At 48.3% G+C, this 18,262-nt stretch overlaps 1 protein-coding gene across 6 annotated transcripts in view; it reads left to right on the forward strand.

The window, feature by feature from the left end:
• Positions 1-18,262, forward strand: part of gbf1 (golgi brefeldin A resistant guanine nucleotide exchange factor 1) — a 113,355-nt gene that overhangs the window by 78,981 nt on the left and 16,112 nt on the right. For 2 of the 6 annotated variants that reach the window (XM_038271185.1, XM_038271187.1), the window contains 16 exons: positions 696-831; positions 1,597-1,820; positions 1,896-2,052; positions 2,131-2,342; positions 2,521-2,619; positions 4,447-4,641; positions 6,186-6,369; positions 6,448-6,570; positions 6,653-6,741; positions 6,816-7,018; positions 7,093-7,216; positions 8,302-8,427; positions 10,035-10,117; positions 11,810-12,046; positions 12,262-12,355; positions 12,633-12,809. In XM_038271185.1, coding sequence (XP_038127113.1) covers positions 696-831; positions 1,597-1,820; positions 1,896-2,052; positions 2,131-2,342; positions 2,521-2,619; positions 4,447-4,641; positions 6,186-6,369; positions 6,448-6,570; positions 6,653-6,741; positions 6,816-7,018; positions 7,093-7,216; positions 8,302-8,427; positions 10,035-10,117; positions 11,810-12,046; positions 12,262-12,355; positions 12,633-12,809 — 2,463 coding nt within the window. Of the gene's footprint in view, positions 1-695; positions 832-1,596; positions 2,053-2,130; positions 2,343-2,520; positions 2,620-4,446; positions 4,642-6,185; positions 6,370-6,447; positions 6,571-6,652; positions 6,742-6,815; positions 7,019-7,092; positions 7,217-8,301; positions 8,428-10,034; positions 10,118-11,809; positions 12,047-12,261; positions 12,356-12,632; positions 12,810-18,262 lie in introns of all 6 variants that reach the window. The other 4 variants (XM_038271182.1, XM_038271184.1, XM_038271186.1 and 1 more) reach the window with 3 other exon arrangements.

The raw sequence follows: 18,262 nt of genomic DNA on the forward strand, positions 1-18,262 counted from the left end.
AAGCCTTCTACACTAAACCAAGCTTCTGCCGCCCTGGCGTCCTCTTCCACAACATCTACGTCCCCGCTTTCCTCCTCTAAATAAAAAATGTATGACGGAGGAGACTCATCCACGACCTCCGACACTAAACTCTCCTCCTCTTGCATGTTTCCTCTGTCCATAGTGTTCCTTGACAGTGTCGTTTCTAAGTCACCAATTTAGTGCTACTTGGTCTCAATGGAATTTCCCATTGGGAACCTACTAGCACTAAGCTGCTAACTGGTTAGCAAGATGCTTCTGACAAACCGGCCACAATCAAACTTACTTCCGCCACAACAATCCCGCCCCCTTGATAAACAACCAATCACATTCATTCACTTAATTCACTCGTTTAAAGTTGGAATCAAAATCCAGTGGGTTGTTTTTAATTTTCTTTTTTGGAATGACTGTGACCTTGATCACTGAAAATCTCCACCAACATAAGGAGCTCTTTTAATCCCAGCCTGTTTTTATAGATTTTGATGCAGTTTTATCTGGATTCCACTTTCGCTGCTAACTAGTTTGTTTTTTAAGCTGCCTCGTTCAAAGACCAGGTCTTAGGTTGGAAGCTCAGCCATGTTTTGCCCACGTGTGTTTATGTCGGTTGTTGGAGAATTGATATATTTGCTGCAGCCATGCCTGGAGATGTTTCACTGATTTCCACTCATTGTGTTCAGCTAAAGATGCGTGCTGGAGGGATGAGCGAGTCGTCCAAATGGAAGAAGCAGAAACGTTCGCCTCGGCCGCCTCGCCACCTGCTCCAGAGTCCCTCAGACCCAGGAAACCCCAGCAGCCTCAGCAACAACCTCTCAGGTGAATAACATTAGTCATCACAGCGCACGTGCCTCCTGTGATTAGGTAAAAAATCGGAACGCTTTGTGTTTCAATAAGATTTCTATGCTAGCAGCGTAGCAGGCTGTTTCATGGTGTTTTAAACAACACGCTGCCTAAATCAGGATGAAGTTCTGTTTCAGGTGCATTCAGGCTTCTGTTTGGAAAGAAAACAGAAAAAAAAAACTTCCAGGGTCAAAGTTCATGCCTTTCCTGCTGTAACCATAGACATAATATAAGAGTAGACCCTGCATCGATCGCTTTCACCCATGAGCCCAGACGTGGTTTGGTGGCGCCATCTTGGGGCGGTTGACGGCTCCACTCAGTGTAATGTGTTGAGCAGCACAGAATCAATTTTAATCAACTTTAACTTTCTGAATATTGAACTAATGTTCAGGCTTTTTAAATTTTTTTTGCTGAAAACAAAGAAATAGTTCAGTGCATTTAAATATTCTTAGTGGGGTTAAGGGTAATAGAATATTCAGATGTTTGTTGAAAAGCACAGCCACTCATACATTTTTATATTGTTTATATATATATTTAATATACACAAACACATTTATACACAAATATATATAAATAGATCTCTCACTCTGTGTTTGTCATGAAGTTAGAGGAACAGAGAATAAAAAAGGCTAAAATGAGGGCTAGAAGCATCAAGGGTCAGCTAACACCCAGAAAGCACGTAGGATTATGGATCCGGGTTGTTTCTGTGGTTTCCTGTCTGACTCTACCTGGTTTCTCTAGGCGGCGTCCCGTTTATGGAGCAGGGCTCCTCTACCTCCAGCCTCGCCATTTTGGACAGCGCCGGCTCCTCCACATGCAGCCCCACAGCCACAGACAGTGGTCTGGATCCGGGCTCTAAAGCCACCTCCAGGGAAGATCTCTCTGACCTGGAGCAGCCGCCTGTAAACCCCCCCTGCTCTGCTACCTCGCTGCCCTCTACCGAATCCGGCTCTTCTCACGTACAGGTGGAGTGTTTACCGTTAAACGTGATCCGTTCTGGCAGGGGGCGGGGTTCTAATCCGTGTTCCCGTCATGTGCAGTCTGAGGGGGCGCAGGCTGACGCGACGCAGGCCGTTTCTGTAGAGTCCATCCCTGAAGTTCTGGACGACAAAGACTCCTCGGATACCACGTCTGTCCACGACATGGAGTATGTGAACCCTCGTGGAGTCCGGTTCACTCAGTCCACCCAGAAAGACGGTGAGGCCGGCAGGAGCTTTATTTTCATCCCCTCTTCTTCTTTTAGGTTTTTATTTTGACGTTTGCTCTGTCCTGCAGGAGTTGCCCTCATTCCGTACGGCCTGCCATGTTTACGGGAACTTTTCCGCTTTTTGATCTCCCTCACCAACCCTCAGGACCGCCATAACACCGACGCTATGATCCACATGGGCCTGCAGCTTCTGACGGTGGCGCTGGAGTCTTCACACATCGTGAATTACCAGTCGTTACTAGTCCTAGTGAAAGATGAGCTCTGCAGGCATCTCTTTCAGGTAAAACCATCTTTCTCCGTTCTTGAAATGAAATATATCTTCAGCCAGTCTGAATGTTCTGTCGATGTTGCACCTTTGATTCAGTTAAAGCGTAGATCTGTGAGACTTTCTGCTTATGTTGAGTCATTAGAAGGAGGAAGGCTGAACATCCTTGGTCATCATCTGATCTGTGTTGCAGCTGCTGAGTGTGGAGCGGATGAACCTCTATGCTTCTTCCATGCGAGTTTGCTTCCTGCTTTTTGAAAGCATGAGGGAACATTTGAAGTTCCAGCTGGAGGTAAAGATCTTCAATATTCTCTGCAAAATCTGCTATCCAACCAGTGCCTTATTAAAGGAAAAGTCCGGTCAACAAGGAATAATCAATGGATCATTATTTATACCTAAAACTAATACATTCGCAGTGATTTAACGAATTTAGCCTTAAATGGTGAAAAATTAAAACAATAAGCCTAGCGCCATTCTCCCCCCTTTACAAGCAAAATCAATGGAAACTAGGCAAGGCAAATGTATTTGTATAGCACAATTCAAAGAAAAAGACAATGCAAAGTGCTTTACATGATTAAAATACAGGAAGATAAAACAGAATCAAAGCAAGTAGGAAAAAAAATAAATAAATACAATAAAATAAAATAAAAATGCAGAAACAAAAGAGAATATTAAAAACTGTTGGAACTACTAGACACATCTGCAATCAACATTACATTCAGACCGCAAGCAACGGGAGCAGCAAAGACGTGCCTGCTGCTTCATTTTTGATGCTTGTACAAGTTTAGTTCTGACGCGTGGCTGAAGTTTAGTTCTGCTGCTCCAGCTACGAGGTCAAAAAGTAGGTCTGATGCGTGTTGGGCGGAGCTACGCTATCGTTTCTATGCATGTAACAATGGCAGCTGTGATCAGCGGGTAGAAAGTAGTTTGAACCTATTTTAAAGTAAGAAAGTCCTGAAAACATGGTCAGTGCAGTCAGTTCATCCAGATTACCATCCTGCCTTCAATATTATTTCTGTCGGAGCGGCTCAGACCGCAACATCCCGGCGGTGGCTGTCCCTGGGAATCTCTTTCAACAGCAGCCTCTGGCCCGGTCGCCTCTTTGGGGTTTTCCCCTAATGTTTACAGTGGCTTGAAGGCCTTTTTCACTTCGATAATTCAAACTGAGAGGCACCAGGATAATAAAATTTAACATGTTTTGTCAGCAGCTTTCAACATTTTAATTTAATTTAGGCATTAATAAACAGTTTCAGAGGAGTGATCATAGTTTTCTGCATCAGCAGTGCTGTGTCTGTCTCCCTGCCAGCTCCCAGATCAGCTTCTCTGATTGGTTGATGTGCCGCATTCAGCAGTTCAATTTTTCCAACTCCAGCAGCTGCTGCTTTTGACGTCAGATGCTCAGAAGCTCATGAGTCGTTGCTTCAGCTACTCAGACGCGCTGCTCCTGATGCGCAAAATGCGCTGCGGGACCTTCTGCTGCACCAAGATGCGCATCAACCATTGACTTTGCAGGTAAACTAGCTGCTTCTGCTGCCTCTGGTACATGCAATGTAGCATTATTGAAGATTTCCAGAGGACTTCACCATTGAAATTCACCAGAGCTATAGTGAAACTGACAATGCCCACGTGCATGGCAGCTGGATGTTGGAATACATCGGGTAAAAGTGATAAAAATTTGTTATTTCACCTTTCCGATTCATGATCGTCGATGGGTGGGTTTGTCGTTGGATTGCTAACTTGAAGAGGGAGGATTTGCCATCGAATTTCTGGCCAGAGAAAAAACAGGTAATATGTAGCCAACATTTGCAGCCGATATCTTATGACAAACATGTCTCCAGTAAAGCACATTCAAATGAAAATTACTTTTAATGAAAAAAACTTGAACAGTATGTAATAATTTTATATTTAAAGTACTTTCAGAAGTTTGAATTCTGAATATGAGCGGACTTTTCCTTTAAAATGAGTGTTTGCTGATGAATAAAATGATCTGCCAAAGGTTGGAAGCTAACAGCCAAAAATGTATATCACCTTATTCCTTTGGCAAACAGTTTTACTTCCCTGCTCTAATCAGGGAAAATATATGTTCAGCAATCTAACGAACTGTGCGCTGACCTGGCAGATGTATCTGAAGAAACTGATGGACATCATCACATCAGAGAACGCCAAGATGCCCTATGAGATGAAGGAGATGGGTCTGGAGGCTCTGGTCCAGCTCTGGAGGATCCCCAGCTTCGTCACTGAGCTCTACATCAACTATGACTGTGACTTCTACTGCTCCAATCTGTTCGAAGACCTCACCAAGATGCTGTCCAAGGTAACACATAACATAGTTCATCCAACGATGCTCCTGAAGCTGCATCCATCAAGCCAAAAGCTTTTTGGTGCAAAGAGGTGGATTTCCTTCTTATTGAAATGAGGGAGAAACGCTAGATGCTCTCCAGCACTAACCGTCCATGTTTACTTCTGTAAACACAGAGCACGTATGTTTGTGATGTCATTGCGTCCTCTACTGAACATGCGGGACACCTAAGCTGTGTGAATGCAGTTCACACAGGAAATCCCATACAAGTCGCATATATTTGGAAATGTGAACTGCAACGCAACAAAAAAGGGATTTCACAAAAAAATTGGAATTAAGCCTTAAGGCCTGCAGTGTGAACGTAGCCAATTTATACTCAGAAACCAGGTCGTCTGCGTGAGTGTCGCAGTTAACGCATATATGCTCCCTCCTGCGCAGACACTCTGCTGCAGCTCCCCAAAACTGTAGGTGAGTGCAAACAGGAGGCCTCTGATTGGTCAAATCTACATCCGCTCTACACTATGCGTATTTCCTGTTTGGTACCTTACCGGCTTGTTTTTTTTGTGTGACCGCCATTGTGGAAAACGACTCGTGAAAATGGACCAGCTAGAAGAGCGAGGTGCTGGGACCCTTTTTCCACCTGGTTCCCAGCTCTTTTTCACCCTCATGTCCCTCCGTTGTCGCACAAACTTTCCCCCACTTCCTCACCACCTCGGCCGTATCTAGACCCACAGCTAGTTCCTGATTGGCCCTCTTGCGTTGTGGTGTGGAGTAACACAGTGCAGACCACGCTTCATTATTGGGCATGAATCAAAAATATCTGCGATAAGCTTACTGCGACACACTGCTGCAGGAGCATAACCAGCCCTTTACTCATTCTGTCAATCTGCTTGAAAAGAACAAGTCATGAAACTTTGGATGTTTTTATATCTGAACGTTTTTTCCCACTCCTGCTGTTCTTCGATATATTTGTCCGTTCCTATTCTGCACCATAGAACAGGATCTAAAAAGAAGTCAGACTTTCCGTACGTCCTTCCTTTGAGCCAGTCAGTAAAGTTCTGGTCCATGAAATCGGATAGTTTTATATTCTGCCGCTAGAATAAGATGTCTTTCATCTTATTTCAGGTAAAACAATCTTATTTGATTAGCAGATCTTTTCACTCACCAACTCAAATATTTCAGGCTTTTTAGTTCGGTGTTGCCTTTCGTATCTCTGCGTCTTTTTGTATCTCTGCTTCTGTCTCCTTGAACCCCAGTCGGCCTCAGCAGATGGTCGCTCACACTGAGTCTGGTTCTGCTGGAGGTTTCTTCCTATTAAAAGGGAAATTTCCTCTCCACTGTCGCTACAAGCATGCTTAGTGTGAGGGATTGCTGAAGAGTCAATGAGTCGATGCAATCACCTGGCTTTCCTTAGATAGACAACTTTGAATCAATTTGACTGGATCATCTGGTTGAACTTTTACCGTAAGTTCCTTTAGATGACGTGTTGTGAATTGGCGCTATAGAAAGAAACTGAATTGAATCGTCATGCAGGCTTGTTCTGTTTGTCTCCCGATCAGAACGCGTTCCCTGTGTCGGGACAGCTCTACACCACCCACCTGCTGTCTCTGGAGGCCCTCCTCACGGTCATTGACAGCATTGAAGCCCACTGCCAGTCCAAGGTGGTTAGCATGGCCCAGCAGGATCAGTCAGACACGCTGCTAGAGGAAGGATCGTCGTCTAATGGAACAGACCTGATCACAGGTAGTTCGCTCTTTGTTCTTATGAACAATCCAAAGCTAATACCATTAAAATGAACATTATGACATTGTTTTCCTCCAGATCCCGGTGTTCCCAACAGCTGTCCGCACACCCTGCAGGCGTCGGGGTATCCTCCTACCAGTGGATACCTCATGGCGGGGAAGATGAATCTGGGCAGGGACGACCACGGAGACGCTGAAACTGGTGAGGCTTCCTAAAAGCTGAACAAAAAACAAAAGCATTTTTGGAAATGTTAACCCTTGGTGACCTGGATTTGTTTCTGTAGCAGAGAAGAAGGCAACTAAAAAGCCCCCCCGTTTCTCTTCCTGTCTGCCGGATCCGCAGCAGCTGATGGAGATCAGGACCAAGAAGAAAGTAAAGGATTGGGATTAGTTTGGCTCTTCTTTCTCATTTAACCCAGAGCTACATTTGTTCTACCTTTTGTTCAGCTTCTCATCACAGGGACCGAGCAGTTTAACCAGAAGCCGAAGAAGGGGATCCAGTTCCTCCAGGAGAAAGGCCTGCTGAGCGACCCGTTGGACACCAAGCAGGTGGCGCAGTGGCTGCGGGAAAACCCGCGTCTGGACAAAAAGATGATTGGGGAGTACATCAGCGACCGAAAGAACATGGAGCTCCTGGACAGCTTTGTGAAGTAAGATAAAAAGTCTGTCTGCCGTCCGAACGCTCGTTCAATGCTCCACCTAACAGGGGCCCGTTTGCTTTCAGTACGTTTACCTTCCAGGGGCTCCGCATTGATGAGGCCCTGCGGCTCTACCTGGAGGCCTTCAGGCTCCCTGGAGAGGCTCCCGTCATTCAGAGGCTCCTGGAGACGTTTACAGACAACTGGCACGTGAGTCTGGCTGGTTTTCTTTCAACTCTTAGCTGAGTAAACGTATGAAGAAGGAATCTTCTCTTAATTGAGTAAAAGTTCGTGCTCCTCTGTCCATAATTTCACTTAGAAAAGATGCTTGTTTTAAAGGAGAAGTCCGGTCAGCAAGGAATAATCAATGGATCATTATTTGTAACTATAACGAATAAGTTTGCAGTGTTTCAAAGAATTTAGCGTTAAACAGTAAAATAATAATTATCGTCGTTGCTACTGAGTCTGGGAGCGGCCTCCTGTCTGCGGTCACCTACAATTTGGGAGAGGTGCAGCAGAGTGTCTGCAGAGGGGGCTGGGGCGTTTTTGTGTTCACCTAAGCAGGCGACCTAGTTTCGAAGTATAAATCAGCTTTGAGTCTGGGAGCGGCCATTTTTGCCCAAATATAGTAACCCCTCCCTCCTGCCATCTTCCAGCAGTGACGTCACGGTGCGGTAAGCCTAGCGTCATTCTCCCCGCTTTACAAGCAGAATCAATGGGAACTACTAGACACATCTGCAATCAACAACAATTATTGAAGATTTCCAGAGGACTTCACCATTGAAATTCACCAGAGCTATAGTGAAACTGACAACGCCCACGTGCATGGCAGCTGGATGTTGGAATACATCGAGTAAAAATGAAAAAAAAAAAAAGTTATTTCACCTTTCTGATTCCTGATCCTCCACGGACGGGTTGGTCGTTGGATCGCCAACTTGAAGAGGGAGGATTTGCCATCGAACTTCTGGCCAGAGAAAAAACACGTAATGTGTAGCCAACATTTGGAAGAAGAATGTTTTCAAGATGACTTGGATAATAGCGCGTTGTGACAAACACCAGATACAGCACTGGGACTTGATCAACAGCCGATACCGCACCGTGACGTCACAAACCAGTAGGTGGCAGTAGTGTTCTTTGACAAACATGGATGCCTCCAGTAAAGAACATTCAAATGAAAATTAAAAGCACTTATTTATTGAACAGTATGCAATAATTTCACATTTAAAGTACTTTCAGAAATTTGAATTCTGAATATGACCGGACTTTTACTCTAAGCAACTTTTACCTCTTTGCAGAAAGTCAATGGATCTCCATTTATGACCAATGATGCAGGCTTCGCTCTGGCCTATGCTGTGATCATGCTGAACACTGATCAGCACAACCACAATGTCCGCAAGCAGAACATCCCCATGACTGTGGAGGTAAGGAAGCCTGTAGGGACATCAGTGGTGGAGCTAGAAATTTTAAAACAGGGGTGGCGAGGTATTAGTTGGGGGGGTCAGTATATAAAGGGCTCAATTAGGCCAGTACACGTGTTAAGTTGTAAGTAGCATACTGTGCATGTATGAGATGTAAGGAATGGGAGGCGGGGCTAGATCTGGGTTTCCTTCTTCATTGAGTGGAGTGATGAGCGCGGGAGCGCATGTTGTTAACTGTTAATGGCGACCATTAAAGTGTGGATATTAATGTCAGCAGTGTGATTATTGAGCCATCAACACGTACCCCTAGTGGGAGCAGAACGTTAGAGATTGAACTAACAGATGCTGTAGAGTGGGAGAATAGAGATAGAATGAAGCAGAATAATGAAAAAGGGGTCCTATTTGGAGGTGAGGTTTATGATGCATTCAAAGTGTGTGGGAAAAATAAAACTCAGTGAAATAGATGAAGACAGCTTAATGTAGTCATGCATGCTGCGATAGTCATTTTAACTATGGTGCGTTGGGAAAATCGAGATACATTGAGTATATTCTATATATCTTGAACTCCTATGGTGTTTCTGATGGAATTTCTAGGAAAAACAGCCGCTGTCTGGTCTGACAGACAGTAAGTGGAGGAAGTGAAATAAAAAAAGGAAAAATGCCTTTTGAACTTTAACCTTTATTTTAGCTGTACTATCCGTGGCTCTGAGTAGTAATGTTGGTGCGCGGCCATCACACTTGACCCATTTTAGAATCAGAAGATCTAGAGTCTCTAGTGTAAGATCTGGCTGGCTAAATAAAGGTTAGAATAACCCATCCAGGTATTGTCTTTCGCTGCTAGGAGAGACATCGACCCTAAAAGGCAGAACGATTAATAAAGTAGTTAAAAAATGAGAATAGAGTAATGTGCGTGGCTTCCACCTGCAAAGCCATGACTGTGCTGGTTGGACAGAACAGTGACCATTAGTGGCTAGCTCTGCAGCTGCCGAGGGGGAGTAACTTAGTGAAACCGTTACTGTGAAAACTAACCGGCGCTGTCCAGTACTACCATCCATTTTTACTTCCGTCAACACAGAGCAATTTGGCTTGTGATGTCATTGTGTCCTCTGCTGCGCATGCAGGACACTTACGTTGTATGAATTCAGATCACATAGAAGTTGCATATATTTGGAAATATGAACAGCAATCCAAAAACAATGGAATTTCACAAAAAAATCGCAATTGCGCATTAAGGCCTGTAGTGTGAACATAGCCTTAGAGGTCTGCAGTGTTTGGGGCTTGTATCATTGGTATGAAGAAGCAGTGAACTTCTAAACAGTTTGACCCTCTCTGCCTGGTATTTATTTTTCTGTAACTCTGCAGAGTAGCTTCCATTTTCCCCAGGTACCAACCGGGGCATAAGGCTAATGCCGGAGGCTATCGGATACCACCAGGTAGTCATGTTTATTCAGGGGAACCTCCTGGTTATCAGCCTGCTTTGCTAAGCAGATGGATTCCGTCATTGTCTCTTTGAGGCTCATCCATAAAAAGCTTTGTTGTCTGAACTGCCCTCATCTGTAGATGAACATTCGCTGACTGACCACTTTTGTTTGAACTTTCCTCCCAAACAGCAATTCAAGAAAAATCTAAAGGGAGTCAATGGAAACCAGGACTTTGACCAGGACATGTTGGAGGACATCTACAACGCCATCAAGTAAGGACGGTTTAATGAGGCTTTAGAGACACTTTGTCCTCCATCTATTGATGCACTAAGTGATTTAACAGAGGAGCTTGTCCAGGGTAGGCTAACTTGCTAACGAAAAAACTAGATGCTACTTGTTCTTGTTTCTAAGAAAACGTCAACATAAACCTCTCTGTTCTATCCCAGCAGAAAGCCTGGTGTTTCTTTTGAAGCCCCACCCCCTTTAAATTGTCACCATCTGGTAACAGGTGTACTGAGGTGGACTCTTTTAGTTTGTTTGTTTAGCCTCTGATTAGAAGCGGTGACCCAACATGGCTCCTCTCACTGTGTGCGCCAGCGTCCATGTATTTAGAAATTGGTTTTACTGGAACGTTTTCATGGCTGATGGGATTTTTATTGGGATTTCCTAGAAATGGAATTATTACATCATCCTATAAAGCCTACTTTTTTCACACTGTTTCTGTTTCTGTCTTTTCCCCGGTTTGCTTCTGTTGTCATCTCTCTGACATCATCGTTTCTCTGACCTTGTAGTGTCCTTGTCTCTCTGACCTCGTGGTCTCTCTGACCTCGTGGTCTCTGACCTCGTGGTCTTTCTGACTTCGTGGTCTCTCTGACTTCATCGTCTTTCTGACCTCTTGGTCTCTCTGACTTCGTGGTCTCTCTGACCTAGTGGTCTCTGTGACTTCTTGGTCTCTCTGACCTCATGGTCTCTCTGACCTAGTGGTCTCTCTGACTTCGTGGTCTCTCTGACCTAGTGGTCTCTCTGACCTAGTGGTCTCTCTGACCTCTTGGTCTCTATGACCTAGTGGTCTCTCTGACCTAGTGGTCTCTCTGACCTAGTGGTCTCTCTGACCTAGTGGTCTCTCTGACCTCTTGGTCTCTCTGACCTCTTGGTCTCTCTGACCTCGTGGTCTCTCTAACCTCTTGGTCTCTCTGACCTCTTGGTCTCTCTGACCTCTTGGTCTCTCTGACCTCGTGGTCTCTCTAACCTCTTGGTCTCTCTGACCTCTTGGTCTCTCTGACCTCATAGTCTCTCTGACCTCTTGGTCTCTCTGACCTCGTGGTCTCTCTGACCTCGTGGTCTCTCTGACCTCATCATGTTGTATCGTCGAAATGAAATTAGTTTATTATCATTTGAATGTAGAGCACTGGTTTCCAGACTCAGTCCACTGGACCCACACTCCTGCATGTCCTCCATGTCCTTCTTGTCCTGCATGTCTCTCTGCTGTAGCCCCCCTGCATTACCCCAATGTACCCTCTCCTCAGTGGCCAACAGGGGCTGCAGGGTCTATGAAAATGGGGAAATAGCTAAAACATGGAGGACGGCGGGTCCTGAGGAGCGAGTTGAAACCACTGATGTAGACAATTCATTCAGTCCACTTTCTATCATCGGTTGTGGTCCTGCAGCTTCTAGGCCGTCGTTATTTATGGAGTTGGCCTGTTATCGTTCTGCTTTGTGTCTGATGACTTGCTGTCATCAGCGCCAGCAGCAGGTTCAGTCTGACAGCCCTGAAATTTGAGGAACTTGGCTCTGAAAATCCTGGAAAGCTCCTTAAATCTGATCCTAACCCAGGAGGGGGAACCCAAATGAAAACATTTGGTGGCGTTAGCTGAAAGGTTTTGTACGAGCCCCCAATTCTCTCTGTTCAGGTTATATTTTCTGGTCTTGATATCTGAAAGTCTGACTGATGCCGAAATCCTCAGGAGCGAGGAGATCGTGATGCCGGACGAGCAGACGGGTTTAGTGAAGGAGAACTACGTCTGGAGTGTGCTGCTGCACCGCGGGGCCACGTCTGAGGGGATCTTCCTCCACCTGCCCCCCGACAGCTACGACCTCGACCTGTTCACCATGACCTGGGGTCCCACCATCGCTGCTCTATCTTATGTCTTTGACAAAAGTCTGGATGAAAGCATCATCCAGAAGGCCATCACTGGCTTCAGGTACGTGAGCTTAGAGCTGTCAACGTTTAGGTAATTCAACAGGGACAACCGCTAGTGTCTTTATCTTCTCTACTGTTTCATAGATGTTTGTTGAAAGTAAAAATTGTCTGGATCTCATTTAAAATAATCTAACTGGGAATCAAAATGCAGTGATGGTGTGAAAAAAACTTTTGGCTCTGGATCTGGTTAGATTAATGTGGTGACTGTCTTTGCAGAAAATGTGCAATGATTGCTGCTCACTACGGCTGCAGCGACGTGTTCGACAACTTGATCATCTCCCTCTGCAAGTTCACCACTCTGGCCAGTGAGGTGAGGAAGCAGCAGCATCCTGCTGGGGGTTAAATGTCCAAATCTTCTACCTGTTGACCTGGATGCTAGCGTGACCTTTTTATTTCTACTTTGAATGACCTTGTTTTTTTTAGAAATGTACAGAGAGGAAAGTTTAAGACTGAAGTTGAATTTAAAGTAGATGACGTGTATTATTTAGTTTAAAGGTATAGAGCAGAAGCTTTTATTTCTCTCTGTTTATCTCAGAATTCTATCTGAACTCAGTTTCGCTGTGGAAATGTCCCCCCCCCCCCCCCAGGCTGTAGAAAACCTACCTACCGTGTTCGGCAGCAACAGCAAAGCTCAGACGGCTGCCAAGACCGTCTTTGATTTGGCTCATCGGCACGGAAACATCCTGAGGGAAGGCTGGAAGAACATCATGGAGTCCATGCTGCAGCTCTTCAGAGCCCAGCTGCTTCCCAAGGCCATGGTGGAGGTCAGGACCGTATAATAGGCACACTGCTGCCCCCTTCTGCTCACTGTTAATACAGGGTTTCCACGAGTCTTTAAATTTTTTTAAAGTCATTAACTTATTATTTTTAAAATTAAGGCCTTAATTGGCATTAAAACGAAAGTTACGTATGTAACTACGGTTCTATGAATCCCGGATGACCGCCAGAGGGCGGTGCTGAAAGCACTGAATGTTCCCTTCGGGCATGCGCAGTTCGAGTAATTATACCAACAGAGTCACACCTGTGACACCGGATGACCACTCAGAAGCTATATAGCCTGGTGTCATCCTTTGCTCTGCTCCTACAGAATCTTCTCGCAAAAGCAAGGATTCTGAGTGACAGAGAAGCTCTGGCGGTCATCCGGGATTCATAGAACCGTAGTTACATACGTAACTTTCGTTCTATTTCATCCCTACTGACCGCCAGAGGGCGGTGCTGAAAGCACTGAATGACTAATGCCAACGATGTCACAAGGAATCCTGAGCACATACCTCACAGAGGAGGGCCAACAGAACCTTGTAAAAGGACCTGACCCAGGGGATGAGGGGCAGCCACATTGACACTGTAGAACCTGGTGAAGGTGGTTGGGGAAGCCCATGAAGCAGCAGCACATATAGCTTCCAGCGGAACCCCTCTCAAAGCAGCCCAGGAAGCGGTGACGCTCCTGGTGGAATGTGCTCTCACACCGACTGGCAGGGAGCAGTGACCTGCAGCGTAGGCGTGGCAGATGACACTCACAATCCAATGGGACAGACGCTATTTAGAAAGAGGACAGCCTAACCTTGGACCCCCATAGCATAGGAAAAGCTGGTCCGAGCGTCTCAGATTGGCGGTGGCTGCAATGTATGCCTCCAACGCTCTTACTGGGCACAACTCAGACTCATTCTCAGTTGTACCAGATTGAGGCTGAAACCGAGCCAGCCCCAATGGCTGGTTACGGTGAAAAGGAGACAACACCTTAGGCACAAACGCAGTATTAGGCCACAGGGTAACACCAGAGCCATCTGGATTCCACCTGATACACCTAGGGCTGACAGAAAGAGCATGCAGCTCGCTGACCCTCTTAGCTGAGACGATAGCCATCAGGAAAGCAGTCTTGCAGGAAAGCCACTTGAGTTCTGCTTGTGCCAAAGGCTCGAATGGAGGGTGGCACAGAGCTGTGAGAACCAACGGCAGATCCCAATCTGGGGCTCGTGGGGCTGGCTGCTGGCACAACCTACGAGCACCACGCAGAAAAAGTGAAACCAGTTCATGGCGCCCCACTATACGGTTGTCAACAGTTCGGTGAAGACATGAAATTGCTGCAACATACACTTTAAGGGTCGAAGGAGAGCGGCCCTTATCAAGGAGAGACTGGAGGAACTCCAAAATAGTGGACACCGAGCAGGAAACTGGGTTCTCATTGTGGGCAGAGCACCACTGAGAAAAGAGGCGCCATCTGTTAGCATACTGCAGCCGAGTGGAGGAAGCCCTAGCACTCAATACGGTGTGTCTCACGGTGTCTGAACACCCAGTCAGCCTCCCAGGGGCCATGCCCACAGCTGGAGACGTTGAGGGTTGGGGTGCCATATCTGTCCCCCCAACTGAGACAGCAGATCCCTCCTTGCTGGAAGACGCCATGGAGTACCGTGACACAGACTCCAAAGCAGCGGGAACCACGGCCGCGCTGGCCAGAACGGAGCTACCAGCAACACTCTGTGGCCCTGCTCGAGAACCCTCCGTAGAGTCGGCCAAATCAGTGAGAGGGGTGGAAAGGCATACAGGAAAACCTGCGGCCATGGATGAGCCAGTGCATCCTGGCCCAGTGCGCCCGCCATCCCGGTTAGGGAATACCATAGGGGGCAATGGGTCGACTCCTCTGTGGCGAACAGATCTACCTCTGCCTGCCCAAAGAGGTTCCAGATTATGCGCACTACGTCGCGGTGAAGAGACCACTCTCCCGGAGCAGGTGCCTGGCGGGATAGAGAGTCCGCAACCTGGTTCTGCCGTCCTGGCAGATACGCTGCGCGCAGGGTACACAGACGGGGAAACGCCCATTCCAGGAGATCCCTCGACACCTTCAAGAGACGTGCTGACCTGGTGCCACCTTGGTTGTTTATATGATAAACAACAGAGGTGTTGTCTGTCCGAATCAGCACGTGCCTTCCCTCTAGGTGGGGCAGAAGGCACCTGAGGGCCATGTCCACAGCCCGTAGCTCCAGCACATTTATGTGTTCGGTGCGCTCCCTTGGGTCCCAGAGACCCCGAACAGCTCTGTGTTGCCACGCGGCACCCCAGCCCATGAGGCTGGCATCCGTGGTGACCACCTCCCTTCGACACACTACTAGCCCCATTGGAACACCACTGGACAAAAGGGTCCCGTCTCGCCAAGGAGCTAGGGCATGGAGGCAGCTCCTGGTCACCATTAGCCTGCGATGCCTGTGCAGCCTGGCGTCTAGGCGAAAGCTGTTGAGCCATCGCTGCAAAGGACGCAGAAGGAGCAGCCCTAAGGGCACGACACGAGTGACTGATGTCAGTTTGCCCAGCATTCGCAGGATGATGATGTAGGGAAACTCCCTGCCCAGTCTGAATCGACGGACAAGCTGGAGTATGTCGTCCACCCTGTGAACAGATGGACGGGCCATCATGGTAGCAGAGTCCAGATGCATCCCAAGAAAGGTGGTTGTCTGAGATGGAACAAGACAAGTCTTTGCCAAGTTGACTTTGAGGCCTAACAGTGACACATGAAGTAGAAGCTGGGACGTATCCCGAGAGGCAGCTACCTGAGAGGGAGCACAAAGAAGCCAATCGTCCAGGTATGGCAGAATCCTGACTCCGGAGGCCTGTAGAGGAGAGAGGGCTGCTTTCACGCATCGAGTAAACACCCTCGGGGAAAGGGAGAGCCCGAATGGGAGCACCCGGAATTGCCAATGGCGCCCCCGATAGGCAAACCTGAGAAAACGGCGATGTTCTGCCGCAATAGGCACGTGAAAGTAGGCGTCTGTCAGATCTACTGATGTAAACCAATCTCCCGCCACAATGGTCTGAAGGACCTCTGTTATGGTGAGCATGTGGAAGGGAAGGACCTTCAGGTACCGATTCAGTCCCCTTAGATCTAAAATGGGGCGAAAACCGCCGGTCTTCTTGGCCACAAGGAAGTATGTGGAGTAGTAGCCTCTGGGTTGCCGCAGAGGATCTACAGACTCGATTGCCCCCTTGCCCAGGAGGGCGGAAAGCTTCTGGTCTAGTGCCTGAGATTTCACCGGGTCTGTGATGACAGTCATCTTGACCCGGTGTGAGAGGGGGGGCCGCCTTCGGAACTGGAGCCTGTAGCCATTGGTTAAGGTGGCAACCACCCATGGATCTACGGCATGAGCAGCCCAGAAATTCAGCTGCTGATGGGAAAAATGTCAGACGGCTGGCCCGGTGGCATCATCTTCTATCCCCACGGCCCCTGGGGGCTCTGGGGGGAGGGCGTCCAGGATTTGAGGCCCGGGTCTGTCTAACAGGGCGGCAGACTGGCTCACGAAAGTCCCTCCTCGGTCTCTGCCGCACATCATGGGGATAGGAACCAATAGGTCTGCCACCAGTCTGAGGTCGTGGCTGAACGCTGGGGGTAGTGTCAGGGCGGCCCGAACGCTGGGTAAAGGCAGGTATGCTCCTGCGAAGGCCGGAAAGCTGCTGGCTAGTCTGACGTGCCTGAGCAGTCCGTTCCAGCGCCTCCAAGGCAGCTGATCCAAACAGCTCCCCTGGTACAACCGGGACACCCCTGAGGGTCCTACGGCATGCTTCAGTCAGAGGAGATTGTGCCAACCAGACCTGTCTATGAGCTTGGACAAGGAAAGACATGACCCGTCCAAGCTCTCTGGTCATCAGCGCGAAGGCCTGCAGCGCTGCGTCACTATAACCAACCGCCGCACTTGCACCACCAGTGTCCTGAACAGATGCAGACAGGGCAAACATGAGGTGCGCCAGAGAATTGCCAAGGCGGCCAGCACGCGCTCCTGCATTGTACGCCTTACAGAGGAGGTCATCTGTAACCCGACATTGAGTCCGCGGGCACCGGACATCAGGACGCAGGGCTTCATCTGGTGACACAATCAGTGAAGCAACAGCTGGTTCAATTGCTGGCATACGGTCCAGGCCGGCCTTCACCGACTCATGCATGGCAGCTAATACACGACCATCCGATGAGAGACGCGACAGCGCTCTCGGTTCCCGCCAACAGGCGTGTAACTCCTTCAAGTACTCCTCTGATGGAGGTACAGAAAAAGGAGTAGGAGCCCTTCCACGTCTGAAAAAGGCACTGCCGGAGCTGGATGCCTCTCCTTGTGGGAGTTCCAGCTGCAGCTGCTTCAGGGCCATAGACATGACCTCCCGCATGGAACCGTCACCGGCCTCTCCAACCGCACTCTGAGATGAAAATGAACCAGCCTCAGAGGCTTGAGAGGACCCTGCCTCCTCCTCATCTCTAAAATGAGAAGCGGAAGCAGCCAGAGAGATAACGTCATCCTCTACAACCAGCTCGGGCATTGGTGGGGAAGAGAGCCCAACCACTGGGAGCGAGGGATCAGATTGCCGTGTCTGCAACAAGGACTTCATCTCTGCCAGCTCTGCTGACAACTGCTCCACCCTTGTGGACAGGCCCTGGTCAGGTTTGGCCCGCTTCCTCCGGGGGAGGGGCACAGATGCTGTGGTCCCACCACGGCGCTTAGAACGCTTGGGGGGAACCACCTGCCCAGAGGGCGGAAGGTCGGAGCCCTCCTGGGGGCACAACTGGGCCAACCGGGCCACCCTCACTGCATGGGGCATAAAGCTGCAGTTCATACAGGGGTTCTCAGACAGCGCCTCCAAAAGGTGCTCATGTCCAAGGCAGGTAGGGCACAGGTCGTGGCCATCCTCTGCCTGCAGGGCAGCCCCACAATCCATGCAGCTGTGAGAGCCATCCATGTCGAAGGCCGACAAGGCTTAAAGAACAGAAAGTTATCGAAAATCGGGAGAGGGGGCGCAAACGCAGCCGTCACCAATTACAGCAGAGAAACGAAAGAGGCTGCGAGCACAAGGCAGCCGATACTGGGAGAGGGGGCGAGAACCGCTACCGTCACCAGGTATAAAACCAATAAACCAAAAAAGCTGACAACGTTAGCTGTATGGAAACTTAAGTTGGGAGTAGGAGCGAACAACGCTGCCGTCACCAATTAAGAGAGCAGACCAACGAAAAGGCTGCAAAAAAGGTTGATTTTGGGAGAGGGGGCGAAAACGCTGCCGTCACCATTCATAACTAAGCAGACCGATGAAGAAGGCTGCAAACAAACCAAAACAGGCTAACAACGTTAGCCGTCTCCAACTTCGGCAAACGAACTAGACCACACTTGGTTGGGAGAGGGGGCGAAAACCGCGGCCGTCAGTAATTATAGCAGCGCAGACTGGTGAAAAAAAGGATGCAAAAGTAGGGAAT

The sequence above is a fragment of the Cyprinodon tularosa genome, unplaced genomic scaffold (genome assembly GCF_016077235.1).
Source record: "Cyprinodon tularosa strain WSP-4 unplaced genomic scaffold, ASM1607723v1 ctg792, whole genome shotgun sequence".
In the NCBI taxonomy this organism is placed as follows: domain Eukaryota; kingdom Metazoa; phylum Chordata; class Actinopteri; order Cyprinodontiformes; family Cyprinodontidae; genus Cyprinodon; species Cyprinodon tularosa.